This window comes from Arctopsyche grandis, chromosome 13, assembly GCF_051622035.1.
Source record: "Arctopsyche grandis isolate Sample6627 chromosome 13, ASM5162203v2, whole genome shotgun sequence".
In the NCBI taxonomy this organism is placed as follows: Eukaryota; Metazoa; Arthropoda; class Insecta; order Trichoptera; family Hydropsychidae; genus Arctopsyche; species Arctopsyche grandis.
In genome coordinates, this window is record NC_135367.1 from 1,802,707 (window position 1) to 1,826,628 (window position 23,922).

The 23,922-nt window shown below is 32.7% G+C and overlaps 1 protein-coding gene across 10 annotated transcripts in view; it reads right to left on the bottom strand.

The window, feature by feature from the left end:
* The window catches only part of GluClalpha (glycine receptor alpha 1), a 75,269-nt gene that overhangs the window by 19,128 nt on the left and 32,219 nt on the right, over nt 1–23,922 (bottom strand). For 6 of the 10 annotated variants that reach the window (XM_077444170.1, XM_077444171.1, XM_077444167.1 and 3 more), the window contains exons 2-3: nt 14,138–14,245; nt 10,906–11,018 (exon numbers count right to left, since the gene is read on the bottom strand). In XM_077444170.1, the coding sequence (XP_077300296.1) occupies nt 10,906–11,018; nt 14,138–14,217 (193 nt within the window). In that variant the 5' untranslated portion in view covers nt 14,218–14,245. Of the gene's footprint in view, nt 1–3,174; nt 3,243–6,054; nt 6,123–10,905; nt 11,019–14,137; nt 14,246–23,922 lie in introns of all 10 variants that reach the window. The other 4 variants (XM_077444169.1, XM_077444175.1, XM_077444166.1 and 1 more) reach the window with 2 other exon arrangements.

Here is a 23,922-nt window from a genome sequence, read left to right on the forward strand (position 1 = left end):
TATCCTCATTCAGCTGCCACTTTGACACTTGTCCACGCTGTCCAGTTCTAAAAAACAACACCGGAGCGCTGCTGTCTATTTGCCGACTCCATGCTTTGAGCAGACAAATTCTTGCCGAATACACGCATTCGCCAAAAAATTTGCCAAATCCGTGAACTGGGCAACATGCTTGCATTTTTCACGCATTCGGCAATTCTCTTGCCGAATGCGTGTAATAGACAATTTCACGGATTCGGTGTAACATATATAAATAAACAGCCAATGAAATTTAAGCGACTTCAGCCAATATCGACGCAAGACAAGTCACACACCTCTCGTCGCCGATATTCCAATAATCATATACATATACATATATATATATAATATAGTATATGTATATATAATTATATATGTTTATATATATAGATATATTACAAGATGAAAAATATGTTTCAAATCGAATATAGAACTAGATTAAACACAATATTCAATAGGTAAACTACAAAATGGCCAGAATCTTCAACACAATAGAACAAGAAAAGCACACCCATCAGCACGTTGGTAGTGTCAGGTGAATATTGAAATGAAACGAAAAAAATCCAATGAAAAATGTATATAATAATGTATATTCAACTAAACAACAAATGCAAATTCATGTCCTTTCACGCAGAATCAGTTTAGACATGGCGGGGGAGGGGGCAAGACCGATCATTAATTCGCTTGCTGTTAATGTTTCTTTGACCGAGATATGCCTAGTGAATTTAACACTGACTGCACTGTTTATAAACTTGAAGCGTATCGAAGAAGACAAATGCTTCGAACGTAACAAACATGAAGTTTCAATGTATATCTAAATAACACTAATTAAATACATCATATTATGGTTTGTTTTACAGTGAAATATAGTAGGTTGTGGCTATTTGAAGGTACTATATTTGCGACAGGCGCAAAGCCTTCTGCGCATGCGCGTGAACTTATAATCCGATTATAATTTCTTACATTTAATGTATGCTAGACTTGTTTAATCAATCGTTCATTATACATGAGGCAAATAAACTTCGCACGTTATTATAATAGATTTATATAATTTAGCTAGTTCGCGGCTTGTACTTGTATGTAGGTATTATACGTTGTATATGATAATAATTTTCTAACAATTAATAATATTGTTACAATTAATAATACGTACGCCGCGTATTGAGCGAATTGCACTTAGACCAACGGATATCTGTTATCGGATCAACTAAGTGCATGCACTTACTTCCAAGGATTATATCTGGACTCTAAGTGCATTCAGGCTAAACAATGACCGTTATTAGTTATTTCTCAGAATTGGTACGGGGAGACCCAATGTCGTGAAATACATATCCGAATACGTGACTATACAACAGGTAAACGGATTAGGCGTCCTGAGAGATCGACCCTTTATAAAGCGGTACGTAGGCGATATCATGTCATTCTGGACTGAGCACTGACAGTGCGTGTATCTCCTTAATCATCAATAAATGCTGTGAAACGACTGTTGGCCTTTTACTTGGATCCTCCACCCACCCCTACGCAATAATATGAACTAATTTGGATTATATTTTTCACTCTATGTCACTTTACGAGCTCGAACTAAATTTGAAGAGGTTTAAAACAAAATTTTAACAGTAAACACGCCGACAGTGACAGTTTACGCGCATGCGCAGATGTTTTTGCGCCTGTCGTAGATATAGTACCTGCAAATAGCCAACAATTTGCAGATATAGTACCTGCAAATAGCCACAACCAATATATGTAGTATGCTTTGGGAATTTCATATTATATCATTAGAAGATGTAACACAAATCTTGAAGATTTGTGTTTTGTCGGAGTGTGTAGTTAAATATGATATATTTGTGTGTAGATGAAGTGTTTTAAATGTACATTTGTGGTAACTTCATTGTTCGTTTGGTCCTTATTATGGTTGTAAGTTTAACTCAAAGTGCTGTGAGCACATTTGAAACAGAAAAACAAAGTTTGGAAAACAAAAACGGGCATATCTGGGTACGGCATGCATCGGTGAGATTCGAGCAATGGTTTTTGGAATGAATGATCAGTCCCGAGAAATGTGTGATACATAAACGTAATGGCAATGAGAAAAAAGGTAAATATAACATGAAGAAAAGGTACTTAGTAATTGTAATTAAAATTTATGGTTGGTTATTTAAAAAAAAAAAAAAAGAAAATACTACCAAATATTCGACAATATATATACTAGACATTGTTTATGGAAAATAATCATAATCCACATATAATAAATTAAAAGTAAAATAAATAATAGTATAAAAAGACTAAAATATATAAAAATACTGTTAAAATTCTATTATCATATTAAAAAAGTTATTAGGGGTTTTAAAAGTATGGAATAAGACGTCGATAAACCTCATATTAAGGAATTTATTCAAACAAGTTAGATATGTACGTTTACTGTCAGATTGCATGTGCGTTTAGAATAGTTTTTATACGGATTTACGGTTTGAATTTTTCAACAATAGTCGTTATTTGTATCGAATTTCATTAAAATCTGCTAAAATTGTATGTAGCATTAGAGTGAGTTGTATCAATTGTAGCTCCGTCTCGTTCTGTCCCACTACACCCTATTAGGAAAGAACGAGAAGTAGCATATGTTTCAAGGAGATACATACATCTAATAGACCTGACCGGTTTAAAAACGAAAAAAAATAAAATCTGAGTGAAAACGAGACATGCAGACAGACAGACAGACACGAGGAAGACAATAGGCGTTTTTATCAAGCATTGAAAACGCACCTAAAAATGGAGTCGACCAATAATAATAATCTTATCATGAACTTAAGTGCTATGAACATTCATAGATATTTCAACGGTGGACAGTCGGACACATAGAGGTTTCAAAAAATGGTAAAATATGTGCGATTTTCAAATCAAAACGTAGATAGAATCTAATCAATGAGAAATATTACACATGTGAATGCATTCACTTTGGAACAATCGTCATATTGAACATGTTGAAATGATTAAACTTAAAGTGAATGCATTCAGAATGTTTGATGACTTCGACAGATGTTTGCACTTGACTATCGTATAAAATCACAAATCAATGGGGAGTTTGATAGTTTTTTTTTTTTAATATTATTTGTTTTTGTGCTAGGTGTAGACGCCTCTATACCGAGTGGCTCAGAAGAAACTTACCATGGTGACATCATCGATCTTTGAGATACTTCTCACAAAAATGTTGACGCGAACAATGGCGGGGCCATCTGTATCATGGACATCGGAAAAACAAAGAAAATTTTTTATATCACATTAAATGTTTACTCTCATAACCCATAGAATTTCATTGCCACTTTCCTTTTTGAAAGGTGAACAAATCTGGTGTTATGTTTTTTTTTTTTTTTTTTTAATTAATTTTTTATCTTATGTATAAATGCATTTATTCATAAGATAAAATTAAGATACATCTTCGACTTAAAGATGACTGTTTTATTACAGAATCAATTTCCCTTATATGTCCTTTATATAATAGTTTAAAATACATGCTACAGACAAAGTTTAGATTGAATATTTTATACAATGCCTTATTTATACAATTGAATTCATTTCATATTGTACGTATGAAATTTGGTAGACAAAATTTTGGACACATAGGAATACATATGGCATTGTACAGAATTCTAATTCACTCTGCCTGTATCACAAAATTAAATTTATAAATCAAATAAAACGAACCAAAACGGTGGAAATGTTAGATAATTGTGAAATTGTGAGGTATTCGGCTGTAAAAACGGTTATTTCAAAATGAAGATTATGAAATATATTAACTAATTACATACATGTACACATAGTTTATACGAATTTTCACATCCAACGACTTACCACTTAATAGATAAACGACTTCCAACGAATCTGCCAGTGTTGTTTTCAACATTCGTACAACTGGTACTCTTTCATCGAATAGATAAATAAGTGAAAATTATGCTTACCTATCCACTGGTTGATCACAATCATTGCCCTGAAAAATTACTCGGTCCAGGCAAATATATTCAAAGAAACTTTATTCCTACCTATAGAGATCTCATCGATATCAGAAATTAATAATAATTGAAAAAAAATGTATACAAACAGTTGAAAAACAATAAAACGATAAAGTAAGTTCACACACAGAGAGTTTATTTTAGCAAAAATAAGTTAAATGTCCACATGTCTAGTTATAACAGTATCAATGCTTCTATGGGGCAATCATTGCTAAAACAAAACGGCTAATTCTGTCATGACACGCAATAAACATGGGAATTAAATTATACTCATATATATATATATATATATATATATATGTATGTAAATCAAACAAACAAACCATAACAATAAATATGGAGATCAACCGTCGCATTGATTTCTATTCGTTCATTAAATAAACAAGGAGCACACTGTAATGAACAGTAACTAACGGCGAAATAGAAGGAGAAGTAAAAATCAAATACACACACACACACACCCATATACGAATAGAGATACATGTTTTTGTGAATGAGAATAAAAAATATATATACGTATATATGTATAAATGTATATATTAAAAATTAAAAAGGAAAAGATAAAAACTCAGCAGCGGAAAACAGAAGCATTTTCTTTCAAGTCGACCACAAGAACTAAGTATATGTTCAAAAATAATAATACAATAATATAAAACGGTAACATCGACTCATTTCCAAACGATAATCATCTAGTATTTGTTAACCCTTTCCGGTCGTTTTTCGATATACACATTTCAGTTCATGGTTAATTCGGCTCACATTACGAAGCGATCGCTTCATTCGACTGAAAAGGGTTTTTTAAGTGCATGCAATAGCTTGTTTAATAAAAATAACACCTTTTTTAAATTTGTATCATTATATATGTATTAGCACATTTAGTAACATTGTCTTAAAAAAACCAAATTTTAACTTCAGTAATGTATTTTTTTTTTGCACACATTTTAATACACATCAATACTAAATATAATTCCATACAAAAGTAAAACTTTTCATCTATCAATCATTACATTTGACGATTGACAGCTGATTTAAGGCAAACAAGAAAATCTTCAACGTTTACAAAATGCATTTATTCACTTTAAATATGATGGCATTCGAAAAATTCAACCTTGGCAAATGTATTTCAAGTCATTGATGTAAATATAATATATTATATTGCTTTGTTAAAATTTATCAAACTCCATCACAAAAAAGCGAAAGCTCAAACGTGACAATTTCGATATGCATTAAAATGTGCTATTTTGCATGTATTGCTGTATACACTTTGTATGTACAATGTTTTACACGATATATTTTTACACCATCACGACGTATTTTTTGTTGTTTTTTTTGTATCTAATGAGATTTATTATATATTTAGCAAACGTTAACTATAACTTCACAGTGAGACTCAGACCTAATAATCACAATTCAATATATATATGTATATGTATAATATACACGAGCTAATTCAAAGGCTAAAATCAATATATTTCATATATTAATAAGTATATATAATAATAAAGTTTCAAACCAAAACACACTCTTCAAGTGAAAAAACGAAATGAAATTAACCCAAACTGAAAAGTAAGTCTAAAAAAATAAATACAAAATCAAAGCACGCACGCAAAATTAAATGTAATAAGAACTGAAATAATCCTCTTTTTATTTTTATTTTTTTATTAACAGTCTTTTTTAAATGTTTTTTTTGAATGATGTTTTAGCAATATTTATCATAATGTACACACATTTTTATGAATATATGTATGTTGTTATGATATATTTTTTAATTGATGTATATTTTTTTCATATATTTTTTTAAGATCATTAGTCGCGTGCTAATAATATTTCCACTTCCTCTGTTACATTTGAGGTTTTGTACTATTCTTTGAGGCTTTATTCGACTGTTAAAATGTTATCATCACGCAACTGTCTCTCGTGTGTGCACAAACTAAATGGGAGGGTGTGACTTTTGTAAGCTTAAATCGATGTTTTTTTTGATTAATTTTTAATGGTGATTTGGTTCTTGTTTTTAATCTATGCAACTACATGGACTTACCATCTTGATGTCGCTTATGGTGACAATGCTCCTCACGAACAGGTTAATTCGGACCACGGCGGGACCATCTGAAGGGTTGAGCGACACAACAGTATGGCACACACAAACAACGTACATACGTACATACATTGAAGACATATCCACATTGGACGATGGCAAAATTGCGCCAGACAACATTCCAAAGACTCCCATAAGAAGTCCCATAAGGGTTAGTTGAAAACAAATCAAAGGGGAATGTTGTTCACACGCCACAATACCAAACTGCCTGTCCAATGTAAATACTCCATGCATCAAGGATAAATATGCATATAAATAAATCGATCGTTCGGATTTAATTGATGTGGTGTTGACCTTTCCATGATATGAATATATATGTAATCGAGGATCGTGTGAAGATTTTCAGCAACCTTTCAATAGTAGATTTGGTCGATTGGTTTTAGGATCATTAATGTTATTATTATTCTATCAAATATTATTGTTATTCTATGAAAGATTGGGCAGAATTGATAGATTTACATAAAATAACTAACATAACCTTAAAAGTTCATCGATAAACTTTTTGAAAGTATTTTGGACTAATTTTCACTAAACTTTCATTGAATGATTCGGAATAATCGTATATTTTTAGTGAATACTTAATTTTTAGTACTTAGGGGGTATTCTAGTCTAGAGGCATGAATTTTAGGTATTTTTTCAGGTATAAAAAAAAATATATATATATTTTTAGTAGCCATTATTTTACCAAATATTTATTAATGTTTGAAGAATACATAGAAAAAAAAATCAAAGGAAAAAATTCAAAATTCAAAAAGTTACAGGCTGATGAAGTGTCTCAAAAAAATGGTGCGCCCTGGTTGACACGATTCCAACCCTCCTAGTATTCCAAAATCAAAAAAGCAAATTATTCTTAATCCAAACAAATGCTGCTATGGCATGAACTACGGAAAAGTCAAACACATTTTTTTTCGCAAAATAGCGGCTGTTTGAAATAAAAAGTCTATTTTTTACCAGTTTTTTTGACTTTTCCGAATTTTTTAAAAATAGTAAAGATTGGAATTTTGTCTTAGTTCTAGTTCATGCAATAGAAAAATGTATAGAGAAGGCTCACACCAAATTTCAAGTAAATTGGTCCAGTAGAACTTGAGATATCATGTCAACCGTTTCGAAAAAAGTAGTTTCGAGAAAAACGCGTTTAAAGTTTCGAGTTAACTTACGTGCAGGTCAGATGCCCCGTCACTAAAGCAGCTATATCTCCGAAAATAATTTTAATTTTGAAAAATCCTCTTAAGGACATATTTTCAAAGGTTTAAGCTTTGAAAATATGAAAGAAAAAAAATCGATTTCTTCAAATTTCTAGACTAGAATACCCCCTTAAATTTTGCAGCTTAAGATGTTTAAATCTGCTGAAAAGCCACTAAACTATGATTAACCATTTCATCGCCATAAGCGCTCCTTCGTATTTAAGTCTCGAAATTAATGTTGGTTTCTTCAGTGACATCTAAAAATATCGTAATGAAATTGAAAAAAGGCACTATTAGTAGTAGTGTCAAGAGTAGGCACTAAACATATATGTATAATAAAATAATCAGTTTCTACAAACGCGTGGCGATTAAGTGGTTAAATGATTCAAGATAATCTTAAGCAGGTTTTAAAGTCAATTTTATTCAAATAAAATGACTTTTTTTTAGCCTAAGATGATTTTATATGACATATGTATGTACATTTATACAGTCACAACCATTTTTATTATGCAAAAGGAAGATCATTTTGTTCTTATTATTATATATTGAGAATAATCTGCTGCATTGTCAGCTTTGAGCAATGTTGTTCATATACATATAATAGCTTTTATTGTCTTCTCAGGTAGTCTTCATGTTCTTCTTTTTTGAAAATCTATATATTTTACTATATAGGGTATGTTTCTATAATACATAAATTTAATATAATCGGTTCTCAATTACTCAATAACAATTATTCAAGCATGATTACAATAGTACATGTAACATATACGATGGCGTGCACACTCAAGTTAAATCAATCGTCCTCAAACAAAGGCTAGGCCATGGCTGGGCGAAAGTACATACATATATTATATATTAATATATATAATATATAATGTATACCTTATAGGTTTACGTTGTGTCATTTGTCGAAAGTCGCGGTCGCACAATAAAACCAACGCCATTATAATCCGCCGATCACTGCGTGAGATTGTAACAAACCATTTTTAAGTGTAAATCAAGCCATTTAATGGTAACTTGCGAGCTAATGACACACCCGAGACGTGTAATGGCCGCCGCACGCGCGCCATTTTCATTTCCAATTTCACAGAGAGTACAAAACAAAACGAACAAAAAACCACACACACACACACACACACACACACACACACACAATAATTCCACTCGCAGGATTATTGAGACCTAGCAATTTGAGCTTTGAAAGCATTACTTCATTTTCTGCATGTGTAACACATCTGGGCTAATGTTGAGACGCAGTGCGACACACGTGACGTCACATTCATGCAAGGTGGCCATTCACGTAGAGATTAAGTCTGTCGTAGGGTCTTTGGGTGTGCCTTTTGCATACCCAGATACCTTACTCTACGACAGATACATACATACATATCCAGAAACAAATCTCTCAAATATTTTGTTAAATATAAATTTTATCGTTACGAAAAATATCGATCCAATATTTAATAATATTTTGACTCAGTTTCAGTCTCTGAGAAACTTTCACGATTGAAAAATTGCGATTTGTCTCCAGACAAATCTCTATGCGATTGTTCACCTTGAGCGAGTTTAAATCTGAATAATTTAAATTGTCGTTTTTGTTTAAAGGTGGACCAAATATGTGATAAGTCTGAAGTATTGAATGTACTATGCTGAAAGTCTTTGCTGAATTCCAACTCTCAATAGTTTAAGCCCAAAAAAAAGATTAGCGATTCGTACGACAGAATAACTGCTAGAGACTTGTCTGCCGAATTGTCTGCAGACGAATTTCCACGTGAATGACCACTTTGTTAATATGAACAGGGGTTAAAACCAACTCGAAAGTCAAACACAAAGCCAGAGATCGACGAGCGAGTAGAAGCTGACTCTGACTCTTCATCCGCCTGACTCTTCCTGCCTTTGATTTTTTAAATTCGGTTTCACGACTCGAGCGAAAGCTGCGTCGTAAAGTCGAGTACGTTAAACTAAAAAAGGCAGGGGTTAGGTTAGGTTAGATTCAGCATTGCGCCCCCTCACTCGCCGAGCATTAAACTTTGCGATTGATTCGAAATGTTGGCGTTAAATCGAAACAACGTTCGCACAACCACCCCGTTTCCAATCGAGATGAAATATATCAAATGGAAGTGGCAATCCTTTCACCGACCAGTCGTCGAAGATTTATAAGGATTCCAACATACGCAGTGCGAAATGTGAAAAAGGAAAAGCGGGAAGGAGGGGGCGAAGCCCCCTGGAAACCCGCCAGAAGGTCGACCTGGATTTAATTAGAAGCTTGGAATGGTAACGATTTTATAGAGCCTATATACGCCATTGTACAATTTCATTATTGTAAAAGGAATCGTTGGATTTGATGCGAAGGACGTGCAGCAATGAAATGGGCGACTATAAATTTGCTATTATATTTAAATTTTTTTTCAAATAAAAAAAATTAAAATACGCTATATTAAAGCACGTTAAATGCACTTATATAATAAATAAAATATTATAAATTTCACGGTAAATATTCCATTGCACATTTATATTGAATGTTATGCAATTGGTTGCACGGACATAAGGCGAACTTAGGAATCGTTCGTAGTAGATGCGGCAATGATATGGGCGATCGTAAGATTGCAACACTTTTACGAAAATGTTTCAATTTAAAAATAATATACACACCGAATTAAAGCACATCAAAGACAATTTTATATTTGAAAATAATATTTTGAATATCATCGCTTTGATGTATATTTTTTTATGTTTTGAAAGTACGCACTGCGCGTGATCGGAAAGATTGACGCACAAGTTTGAAGTCCCTTTGCAGAAAGCGTTTCAAGATATTTTCATCTTAATTGTTCGAACAATAAGCTTACACTCATTTTACAAGCAGCTTCTTATAGAGTTTTAATTCAAGTTTATATTTCGGAAAATCAAGTAGCACAAAGGAAAAGCTCAACTTCAACCATACGGTTGTTTTTGACGCCCACTCGAATATATGAATCATCCTATTTAATTTAATATATATGTAGATAGAATGATTTCACAGTAATTTGTATCAAGTTCAACTCTTTTTCTTTATAAGTGACAGTATATATCAAGCATAATCAATTAAAATAATATAAAAATTGATTTATTACTAAATGGTATAGTAATAGACATATAATTAGAGTAATTAAATTGATTTTTGTTTTAGCATTATTTGAAAAAATGAGTTTTTATAATCGCCCACATTAGTGTCGCACTCCATGTAAACTACATGAGGTTCGCATGGAAGTCCTCAGGTTTGATGGGGAGGTCTGGTAATGGTGTGTTGACGCCGAATTATTAATTTCCGGCATTCAGGGGCGATTTGTCGATGGGGCCGCATATGGGATTTAGATCCAATTAAAACTAATCGCTTTTAGGGGGAAAGGGGATGACTGTGCGAAATTGTGAAACCCCTGCCTGGTTCGAAATTTGTTCGATATACTATGCATTGTACGTATGATATATTTTTCCTTATGTACGTAGATTTAAGACATATATTATACATTTGTAAATTCACTTCTCATAAACTTAACATTATACTTATGTGTGTTTAAAATTGAATAATGTATAATACTTAAAGCTAAGAGTAACATGTAAAATCGTAGCTGCCTACCAGTGCCGTTGAGGCCGGACGGTCGGATTCTCGCATCATACCGACCTGGTCCCAAGATTTGGTCCAGCACTTGCTTCTCCTTTTCTCGGAAATTGATTTTGGCATTGTTGCATCTGGAACAAAGGATAAGAAGCTTCTGTGAAACGAATTCCATATATAAAGGACAAAAATTTAATATTTTGTAATCAATTTCACTAAACAGAGAAATGTCATAATAGCACTGTTCGACACTAAACATGGTTCAGAGACAAGATATGACTTTTCTTATAGATCTATGCCCCAGTAAACACGAATCTGGTAATAAAAAATGTTGATTGGCTCTAGATTCGGAGATATATGTGTTTTTTAAATCGCGCGATTTTTCTATATCTTGGTGTTGTTCGGTCGATGTCTCAAAATCTGACAATTTCCTGTTCAAAATGAATATTGGAATCTGTAGTTGGGTATTTCATCTTTCATTTGTAGTACTTTTCAGCTTTCAAATCTCTAAATAGTCGTCCAGTTCAAATCAAAAGTCAAAAGTACGTATTTTCATTTGGGATTTTTCCCACTGTTAATACTATTTTATATTGAGTTTTTTCTATTGAAACATGTTTATTGGGATAGTATTCTGGCCACACTATTTTTTATTATCGTTTAAAAGGGTTAGTTGGAAGTGTGCTAAATTTTAAATCGGTAAAATTGCGAGCTAAAGGTTCGTACTAGTATTTACTCGTATTTACACGAATCTGAATTGAATTAATAGGGATAATATATTAAATTGTCTTTATATGAGAATTAAATAAAATTCCACTTAGAAAAATCATATTTCGACTATTCTTGTGGATTAATAACAAAAATTCGTTTATTTTATCGAGGTAAGCCAGTTATAGCCAAAAAAAAAAAAAAAAAAAAAAATAGCCACTTCTATTACACTGTTCGTCATTTGTCGAACAGTGTAATAGAAGTGCCTTTACCAATAGATTTCTCGTGTCAATTATACGCGTAACGTTTCCATAACTACAGATACACGCACGGAATAGAACCGGGGTCATCACATATTCACTACAGAATTAAAAGTTTTATTTTGATATAAATTTATTTACAATTTGAGCATATGGCGGTGTTGGGCATTGGTGGCCATTCATTCTTTTTTCAATTGGCGGATTATTTTTATCCACTTTTTTTGCAATTGTCTGACTTTGGGAAGTCTTATATTAACGTGTAATGTACATATAGTTTCAACAAAAATATGTATAATATAAAATGAACTATGTTTATATTAATTAAACTTAAATAATTGGTTATTAATATAATTGAGTATTCGGCGCCACCATGAGAAATGTTTTTATATTTATTTAAAAATATTTTTTACATTTCTCTGGTGCCACCCCTGAAATTTTATGTAGAATGCGGCCGGTCGCCATGACACTTTTAAAAACTGTCAAACTACGATGTTAATTGAATAATGATTAATTTACTTATAACAATGTATCCCATGTTGTTTATTGTGTGTTTTTGAATGCATTGTGCAATTTTTAACGATGCACTTGCCCATCTTGCAAGTAAAATTAACAAACAATCGGATATACGTCGAGCACCAAGCATCAAATACGGCTGCCGGGAAAATTATTATTAAATTTCCACAGACCTTTGCCACTTGATAACAATACGAAGCCTTAAGCCATTTCTATTATTATAACATTTCTCTGGTTATAATTGATTGTTTGAATTTGGATTCAAGAACAATCTGTATGCTTTACAATGTACGCGAAGTGCTTTGCCCTATCGAGTACCATATCATGTCTAGACTCGTCAGATTAATGATTATAGGATTTTGAAAGGGCATAAGGTCATAGAACCTTCTACAAAATTTCTCATTATAATTGGAAGTTAAGACATTTCATGTGGAGGCGGTCTGTATCCAATGAAAACTATGTACATACTAGTATTGTGCCCAATGAAGTATCATCGCATGGCATACAAAAGACTTCAATTTGATTAATATTATATAACTGAAGCATGATCTATAAGTGATTTTCCGCTTTTAACGTCAACTTAAGCCACGTATGGTGGTTTTGTCGCCGAACGCTTTTTGTCGGGGTGGTTTTGTCGCTGTCTCTCGCGGTTTTGTCGCCGCGCGGTAATGTTGGGGCCGTTTTGTCGCGGCTCTTATTAACCGAGTGATTTTGACGGTTCACCATTTTTAAGACGTTTTTAATTTGATTTACATGCCTAAATAGTTGCATACCTCATAGCAATGATTTATTACTCGTAGTAGACTTTTAACTTTCATATAATATTTTTTAAAATTGCGTTTGAAAAAAAAACAAAAGAGATGCAAAAAATTCAAATGGACTTTTATTTAAAATTTTCCATTGAAAATAAAATATTGAAATATACAAGCAGATGAATTTTTAAATTTATATGTTTGTTTTACGAAAAAAAAAACTGTCAAAGAAAGTGTGCGTAAATACATAATTTATCGGGTGCAATCTGAATTTTTTATTTAAAACTTTTATTACATTAAAACGAAATCGCAAACAAAGAATTTGTTGCCGTTCAAATAAATCAAAATGTATATTAAAGTGAAATCAAAACTTTTAGCGCTTTAAAGCACAGTAATCTGACAACTTAAGCGCAAGGGCAAAAATACAATATTAGACGCAAACTTTTCTTTGTTTCGATCGAAAGAAATTTCGTTTTATATGTTTCAACAGCTTGACTCGTTCTAAAAAACATTTTCGACTCGAAACACAATACAATGGCGACCGTTCTGTAGCTAAAATACACATCAAAGAACAAAAACAACACTAGAACGCCAGACATAAGACAACTATACGAAAATGAGACTCTCATGTAACGAACTTAATAATATAATCTATGTAGGAAGAAGCACCTGTTTCTAGACATTTTAAATTATTATTATATAAACGCAGATATACGAAATCCAATTTCGTAAATAATAACAGCAGCAACGCAACGGAACGTTCCGTCTTTCGTTGATTGATATTAATGGTTTATTTGCAGTGCGTGCTAACCCGTGGTGATTTAGCGAAATTGGCGCCAAATTAAATCACGCCACGTTCAATCTCTCTAAAATCGCATAATCAAAATTTCAAAGTGTGTGTGTGTGTGTGCTCATAACTCATCCGAAATTTGCAAATTGATCGTTGTAATGATCGCTAAAAACCATCGGAAATAAGCTCGGTGTAATAATGGAGGAAATTTGAACGTGATTTATGATACTTACAGCGTCGTGTGAAACAACGATATGAAAAGTACAAGTAGGGGTAGCAGCCAAGGGCGATAGGGTGCTCGCACCACGCCCATCCTCCTACCTAGGACCAACTAGGCCCCACTGCAACAAAAAAAAACATAATTTTCATTAATTAAAAGGTAAAAAGTATGTACGTAGAGTATTTTGGATTTGTTTGGAAGTATGGGTGTAATGTAAGGTTGTGATATATGTATATGAATAATGTTTTAGAACTGCCAACGGTAATACTGTTTGAACAAATAAGCAATATAAGCAATAAGCCATAAGTTTTTTTTTTACATATATACCAGTAAGGACTAACAGGTAAACCCCAATGCGCCTTCCTGGCCAATTACACACAATGCAGCATTTTTATTACACAAGTCGCTGAATTACGAGACACTGTAAGCTCGAAAACCAACGAGACATCTATGAATTGTGCATAAATTTTATTGTACATTCATCGTTTTCAAATAGTGGTGACATACTAGGCAGGAAGGTTTTTATCCAATTTAATCGGGAACCGTTTCAACAATGAAATCAGAGAAATTGGCAAACTCTAATAGGAAATGATCGACCTGGAGTCATAAATATTCAAATCTGACCAGCAGCACTACAGATATAATCAAAATTTTTTTTCATTCGAGGTCAGCTCATGGGATCGAACCCGGCGCCTCTCGGTGCTAGGTAGAAGGTTAAAGACCGAGCCATGCTGCTGGCTAATGAATCAGACATTGGCCAGCAGCGTGGCTCGGTGGTTGCATTGATAACTAAGCAATGATAGGTCACCCGGTTCGATCACGTCAGCTGACGACGATTGAAAAGAACTTATTAGAATTTTTTCAGCACTACAGATTATACTTGAAATGAATTATTTTCAATGGAGGTCAGCTCATGCGATCGAACCCGGTGCCTCTCGGTTCTAGGCAGAAGCTTACATAACTACCGAGCTATGCTGCTAGCTAAGTTAACTTAAGGGTACTATTTATCGGCCCGGCGAATAAAAAGAATAATCCTCTCTAAAATAGGTCGCACGACAGATTCGCTTTTCACCTGGAAAATCAAATCTCAAATGGGTTGCCAGTTGCAAACATAAAATTTGACAAAAATAAATAGCAACCTAAACATTCTAATCTTAAACAAATAGGGCCAACCCTAACTTAACCTAACCTAACCTTACCCTTAAATAAATAAGTGTTGCCTGCTAAGATATTACGATTACTCAATGAAAATGTAACTGTTATGTTTCGAAGTATTTCTGCAGTGCTGCTATATTTGTGACTCGAACTCAATCAGAGTTTGCCAATTTATCTGGTTTCATTGTTAAAACGGCTCTTCACTAAATTGGCCATCTATCGTCTTTTTTTCGCTGCTATTAAATATAATTTAAAATTAATCTTATATATGTATATGTATATGTACGTATATAAAACCGAAACGGCGTCTATAATTCGCTTCTGATTGGCTGTCGTCAAAGTTGTTTCTAATTGGCTGGATTGGTCAAAGACGTTTGTAATTGGTCGGTCGTTAAATAATATAATTTTCGATTCAAATAAATTTAATAATAAACAGATGAAGATTTTCATTATATCCGTGCTAAAACGAAAGAGATCATCAAAAGTTGGACCGAGCGAAGCCGGGTAGCACCACCAGATAGTTAGTAAAATGTTCAGGTGGCCAATAACTGTACACAGGTGTGTTGGGTACGTACATAGGAAAATGTCATGAAAATAAAATGTACCGGGATGACTTTTCATTTGAAGGAAATTTTGATTGATTGTAAGATATTATGAAAAAGTCTTGGGTAGTTTTAAAAATAGCTCTTAATTTTTGATGTAAGCTTTAAAATAAATTAGGATTTTGACTGCTTCGTTTTGATTTTTAATAGCGAAAATTTCTATTCAGGTTGAAAATAATACACATGATACGTATGTATAAATAGAGTAATAAAAATATTTGTTAACGTGTTAATGTTTGTTTTAGTTATTTTATCTGTCGTTTGATTTATGCGTAAGAGTTGTTAAAATTATCTCAGTTATGATCAAGTAAAATTAGAAAAATATTTAAACGTATAAAATGTCACAGTTTACGGTCAAGCGGTTCGATTCTATGTCGAGATTGCACTAATGGTTTAAAAATTTTCAGTGCGATTTTACGATAATTTAATTCAACATACAAATACCGTTGAATTTGAGCGGGGTTTTGCAATATATTTGATTCAGAGTGTGATTTATTTAGGAAAATAATTAGAACGAAAAATGATTACTTTTGGATTGCACTCAAACCACTCGAAAATAGCAACTGTACTTAAACTAGAAATAAATACACACAGCGCAGAATTCCAGACTGAAAACACTCGAAACGTCGGAATTTTAATCAAAAGCTTCAAGTAAAAATATGATAATAAATTCAAACAGAATTTTTACACCTTGAGATAAATTCAAATTGAAATTTCCCTCGTAAATATGAAGGAAAAATAAACTTACAAAATGAGTTATTTTTATGGCGAATTTTTTCTGTCTGTTGGAACGAACGCGTTTTCGGTGATTGATATACGGATATTTTTTTTTGATTTAAGCACATTCATTATTAATGAGATGTCCTCTTTCATTATGCAGATTTGTTTTTTTTTTGTGACGGACACGTTTACGAAATTTTACGCTTCGATAAAATCCGTGATATTTTATCGCAAGTGACAAATTCTTATATACTATCGAGCGGGAGATAAAAACAAAATATACATGAGTTTTATGCGTACGTCTACAAGAGCATATGTCGGTGATAAACTTGAGAAACAAATTGCCTTGTTCGAGGAATTTTCACGTCGGGAAAACTGTGATTTTCCACGAGAGAAAGGGAGAGCGAGAGAAAGACGCGGTCGCTAGGTAATTCCTTCATCTGCGCAATTTTGCCTCAGGGATGATTCTATAAATAAAAAGACATCGATCCGACTCGGATTCGTTTTACGTAAACACTGGAAACGACCTTTCGTATACAGTTGTTTAATATTATACTCAAATATTAAACGAATTGAACGGCTTCCTTAAGCGTGAAATTATTTAATCTACCATTAAGCTAAGAAAGCATTATACAGTATACTGAATTTGACAGGCCTTAATTGAAAACTAGATTTGTAAAATGGACAAATACACAATCGTTCATGAAATACGTTTCAGAAACCTTCTTAGACACATAGCTATTGAAATAGCCAGCAGTATGGTTCGGTGATTGTGTTTATGTTTAGCACCGAGAGGTTACCGGGTTCGATCCCCTTGCTAATCTTTAATACTGCTGGTCAGACTTGGATATTTGTGACTCCAAGCTGATCGTTTCCTATCAGAGTTTGCCAATTTATCTGATTTCGTTGTTGAAACGGTTCCTCCGAAAATTGGCAAAAATTTTCTAACCACTATGTCACAAATATCTGAATATGATTTATGTATGTACAATATGTAAAAATGTATGTACAAGTCTAAATCCATACAAGTCTCAATGGATTGATTAATTAATTAATTGTTAATTTGGTGTTCTTCACCCTCTCGAAATACAGCAATTTATGTAATGTTTGTAATTAATTGTCTGGGAAGGCGCATTGGGGTCTACCTGTTAGGCTTTCCTGGTATATATTTATGAAAAAAAAAAAATTAGATAATATACAAATACCAAATTTAATAGAAAATGCAATTTAGCTAAAAGCGTGGCTCGATGGTTGCGTTGATACTAGGCACTGAAAGGTCATCGGGTTTACCTCGATTGAAAATAATTTATTCCGAGTATAATCTTAAATGCTACTGGTCAGATTTGGATATTTGTGAGTCCAAGTAGATCGCTGCCTATCAAAGTTTTCCAATTTATTTAATTTAATTTTTTAAGCGGTTCCTCCATTAAATTGGTAAAAAATATCTAACCCACTATGTCACCACTATTTGAATATGATTTAATAAAATTATTATCTATTACATAGATGTTTCGTTAATTTTCTTATATATATGTATATTATTTGTATTGTGCTAATATTTTTGGTCACAGTGACGCGTTAGAGTATTCTGTAATGTCACTGTGGCAAAATATGTAAAAATAAAATAAAAAAATGTATGTATACTATTCCATACCAGTAAAGAGGTCGTGGGTTTAAGTCCCAGCTAAATACACTGTTGGTGATTTATTGGTATTAAAACATACATCGATCGATTATCTGCTGTTAGAATTTTCCGATTTTTCAAGCTTTCTTCTAACTTTTCTAGCTTCTTTTCTAATTGTTGTGACGGATCCAAGAAATTGACATCCTCCTCAATTTATCGCGAATTATTAAAATTTCGAATTTGTTGTACCTTATGAAAACATGCTACCTACATAATGTTATCTCACAAATTTTGTGTATTAAAACTTTTATTGACTGTCCATAGATGTCTCTATTACATTTTATGTACTATTATGTTTGAAAATTTGTTAGTACTTATATACAAAAATTATCTAACCATATTTGTAACCTTGGGCTAATTCCTGTTATTTTATTTTTAATTTATACCAGGATGACCTAACAGGTAACCCCAATGCGCATTCCTAGTCAGAAACATGGTACGTTTGATACAAGTATTATTAGTATTATACAAATGAAATACATATTAATTAACACTCACAGAGACATCTATGGTCAATTCTTTAAAATTCGCAGCATTTAAAATTAAAAAAAAAACCTACTACTGGCTATTGGCAGTGAATGAGCTGTCACCGTCTCCGAAATTTTTTGATTCTTAAACGTATTTATTACGATTATGGCTCATATGATATATGTATGTATGTATATATACATACAAAATATATATCATTCAAACATTCACTTTAATACTAGTATTTGATGCGAATGAACCTTACTGTTTGTGAATCGAACGTTGCTTTATTCAGTAAAATGACGCCATTTTCATTTAACCGTTCGTAAAAGCTTACGAGTGCAACGCTCTTTGTGTGCAAGTGGAAATTCTTGGAAAATTCGTTTTCTTCGATAGAGTTTTATTGTTATAAAAGACTAGACGCTCTCCTACATATCTGCACTATGTATCGAAGTGAAAATGGAAAATTGGAAATTCGAAATGAATTTATTTCAGTGTACGTGTTTGCAACTAATGGAAAGTGCATATCGTATATATTCCATTAGTTTCTATGGTAATGGAAAAAGCAAAAACAAAATTATGGTATATTGATTCTAAATGGGTTTTCCAGCATTATTACACTCAACATTACATCGTTATGTACAAAAAAAAAAGTACAAACAAAACTGTGAATCGTGGATTTTAGACATAATCAAAAATAGCCAAAGCTCTAACGATTCCTCGAATTTGATTGCCAGGAAAAAATTCACTTAGAATTGAAAAATATTTTTTTCAGAATTAAAACAATTACAACGTTATCTAATTAATGATGCTGCCAAGTTGTCTCCTGTCAGTATTATACGAATTTATTTTATACGATTTGTCAAATATTTCCATTGCCAAAAATTGATCGAATCCAATTCGTTATATCTACAATAAACGTCCATTTAAAATAAACTTCAAAAACTCAAAACCGTTCGTCATAGAGTGATAATTTAGGAACGACAAGTGATAGAAGATCTCGAAAGTTTCACTTTGATCGTTTGTGATTTAAATGAAAGTTTGGAACAAGTCATATGATTCGCTTTTCCGCTAAAAATTTCTGATGCATCATACTTATTGTGCTGAAGCAAATTTGAAATGTAATCAATTTCGTAACACATCTGGTACGAAACTCCATAAATCTTTTTGTGCAAAAATATGATTGTATATTTAACGAAACTCTAAATAGAATGGTCGATTTTTACGAGTAGAATTTTCTCATTTGGTACCAGTTGGTCCGTAGTACTTTAAAGATCACTTTACAAACGACTGTATATAAAAAAAATAGTTAAATTTGTTACGATTATACATATGTATGTCTAAAAGTATGTCACTATCTTAGAAAGTAACGGTAATAATTTCATAATTTGGGTTTTCATAATGCAGTTTTTATAACAAATTTTTCCAATCGCTTTGCCTTGTTTGTTTGAATTTCCGCCCCCCACTCGTTTTGTCAGATTTCAATTGTTTAAACGGCTATAGCTTTATCATTTTCTCACTATAGCTTATAAAATTTGCATTAAAAGCTCTTATTATCACTTTGTATATTTTTACTTCACCAATAGTTTCAAATAGTGTTATATTTTTTCAGCCAAAAAATATGCAAAAGTCATCATTTGTTACTTTAATTTTAAATTATGCATCAGTTCCTTTCAAAAAACACTCGTTAAAACGTCAACGGGCAAAAGTATAGCTCGGTGGTTGCGTTAATGCCAACATCGAGAGGTTCCCGCGTTCAAACCCTGGTTTGACCTCGATTTAAAATAATTTGTTCGGGGTATTTCTGTAATGCTGCTGGTTAGATTAAGATATTTGTGACTTTTTGTCGATGGCTTCCTATTCAATTTTTGCCCATTTACCTGATTTCATTATTGAATCGGTTCCTCATCAAATTGACAAAAACCACTCTAACTACTATTTGTCACCACTATTTGAATATTATTTCAAATTTATAATCTATAAATTTATATACATAGGTGTCGCTCAGGGGAAACCCGTAAGCATATTTACAAATCATATTCCATATTGGACAAAGGATTAGCTATCTCACAACATACACAGTAAAAGAGTGAGAATCAATACAAGAACCACCAGAGACATTTTGATAAAAATTAAGTGGTATAGGATTACAAGGTAATTTTTTTAAAAGTTTTAAGTGCTATTTACAGGAAAGACAACAATGAGTGAAATTGAGTGACACATATTCGGAGGACCTTACGGTAAAAAATGGTGTACCTCAAGGATCGGAATTGGGACCATTATTATTCATACTGCAGCGTATGCTAAAAGGAGCCGCTGTTATAATTGGTTTCGAGGATTATCTCCAGGCTAAGTGCAAGTCGGCTAAGAATGAGAGACCCCCGAATGCACTTATTGGCGGTAACGGCACTCGGTCGCATTGCCGTGGAGTTCTTAGAACTGACAACGCGAAAGCGTGGGATTGCATATCCGAGTACGTGACTAAACAATGGGGAAGTAACCGAACATTGAAGATGCCCTGAGCGACATGTCCTTTATAAGGAGGTACTTAGACCATATCAAGACATTTTGGACGGAGCACTGTCAGTGCGTGTATCTCTTGAATCACCAATAAATGCTGTGAAACGACTTTGGCCTTTTACTTGGATCCTCCACCCACCCCTACGCAACAATACTATGTAAATGATATAGTGAAAATATTTGAAAAATGTAAAAAACACATATTTCCCGATGACTAACATACATAAATACAATAATAGATACAGTAAATTTTGAACTGAGTAGGTCGACAAATTGGTTGTGTTATAAAAATCAAAGAATTTTTATATTCAGTTTCCTCGATTAGTTCTTGTGGAGTTGCCATGATTGCACTCTAAGGATGCGATATACATATTTATGTATGTAATAGCTGACCCTCGTTAAAAATAGCATCAAACTGCTGTGCAACTTTGCTCCGAAGTAGACGTCGTTTTCGATAATTAATCTGCCACCCTTGCTAATTGCGTATTAATGGCATCAATCTCGGAAGACGGAAAGGGTAGGGGGGGAGGGCGGTCACTTTTCCAGGGCGGTGCGAGGGTCGTTAACTCTCAGAAACCGGAGAAAGTTCCACTTTTATCGGCCACCCGGACTAATTAATCACGCGACCCGCAGTCAAAATCGGTTTTCGGTACGAGCTAGGCAGTTTGATTAACGCCAATTATTATTCAAACTGAGTAAATATTATTTTAGAATATAAAAAAGCACACAAACAGTTTATACGTACGATAGCGATAAGAGGGGGGGGGAGGGGGTGCGCTAAAAGTTTCGTTACACTATTTCCATAACCAGTTTTTGATGGTTGACCGAAAAACCGAAAAAAAACAGTTTTGATGGTCAACTTTAATAGGAAACGATCGACAAAAAGTCATATTAAAGTTTGACTAGTAGCACTACAGATTATACTTGAAATTAATTATTTTCAATCGAGGTCAACCCAGGGCTTGAACCAGGGCCAGGTGGTTAGCATTAACGCAACCACTGAGCTATATACTATTGACTGTATAGCTATTATATGTAAGTAATCAAATTATAGTGTTACCCGGCTTCACTCGGCAAAAGGAAATTAAATGAAAACCATGAAAAATATCTTCATTTGTTTTTTTATTAAATTTATTTGAATCGGAAAAAAAATTAACTAACGACTGACCAATCACAAACACCTTTGACAAATCCAGCCAATCAGAAAAGACTTTGACGACAGCCAATCAAAAACGAATTACAGACGCCGTTTCGGTTTTATATACAAAATTTTAATATGCGGCTAACGCTTATATGCATTAGTGCGAATAGACTACATACATATGTCAAAAATTCCTGACAAAACGCTTCAACAAAAACATTTTCGAAAAGTGTTAGAGAATGTTGTCACATTTGACATCGTCGAGTGTCACTTGCTATACGATGAGATTGTATGTATGTGTAATTTTGAAGAAAATATCTGTCAACGACAAACACCATTATTCAATTCGTCTCGTTTCAAGTACTTCAAGAACGATGCTAGTTAGTATCAATTGCCATTGTTAAAAGGGAAATTCAAATCTGTTGTATAAGTACATATGTCATTTGAACCACATACATACAATAATTCTTCATTGTTTAGGATGCATTATTGAAAATTTGTCTTGAAATGCATTTATAATGTTTTAATTGGTTTCAAATATGTTCTGCGATTATTTTCAAATGGTTTATACAAAATTTTACATGCTCATTGTTTGAGTTGAAATGACAAGTGCTAAAGCCAAAATATGTCTGTTTATTGAATCAAATCCACACAAATTAATTATGTAATTATACATATGTATATACATATGTGTATATGTTACAGTGAAAGCATATTTCAAGTGAAAATATATTTTCACCAATTCAAGCAGTGAACATGTTTCAAACGATGAATTTACTCTATGGATTTAACCCTAACAACCCAATATTAAATAAAAAGAGCCAACCCTTAATTAACCTAACCTATTTTAAACGCATATTGTAAACATTTGATATGCATTTTATTTATTATTGAGCACTACTTGTTTTACCCGACTTCGCTCAGTATTTGTAATATAAACAGCTTAAACATGATGAATCTAATAGTAAATATTCATTTTTTTTTTATTAAAGTTATTTGAATTAAAAAATATATAATATTCAACCAATTGAATTGTCGACATAGAAACTTTGTTTTGTTTACGAAGTTCCCAACTAAAGATACTTACATACATATATATGTACATACATACATTATTATATACAAAGTCTCTTTCAAAATCATATATTAGATTTAATTGCACGACGGCTCCTGACCTCTATAATAGAAAACGGTTTTCTATTGTTTTTGTTATTATTCTATATCTGCATATATTATTAGAAAACTGTCCAATGATGCTCAGACTTACAAGTAAGTATTCTAATACGATCACTATGACGATAGTGTTAGCAATTCTCGCCGTTTTCGCAAGCAACGTTAAATCGTTGTATAGCATTCAAAGGGTTGATTAATGCTATCCACCAAGAGGTTGCCGGATTCGATCTTGTAGGCTGACTTTGATTTAAAAATATATTCCGAATATTATCTTTAGTGCTGCTGACTAGTCAGACAATTTATTTGTATGCATATGTATGTACATAAACGCAGCT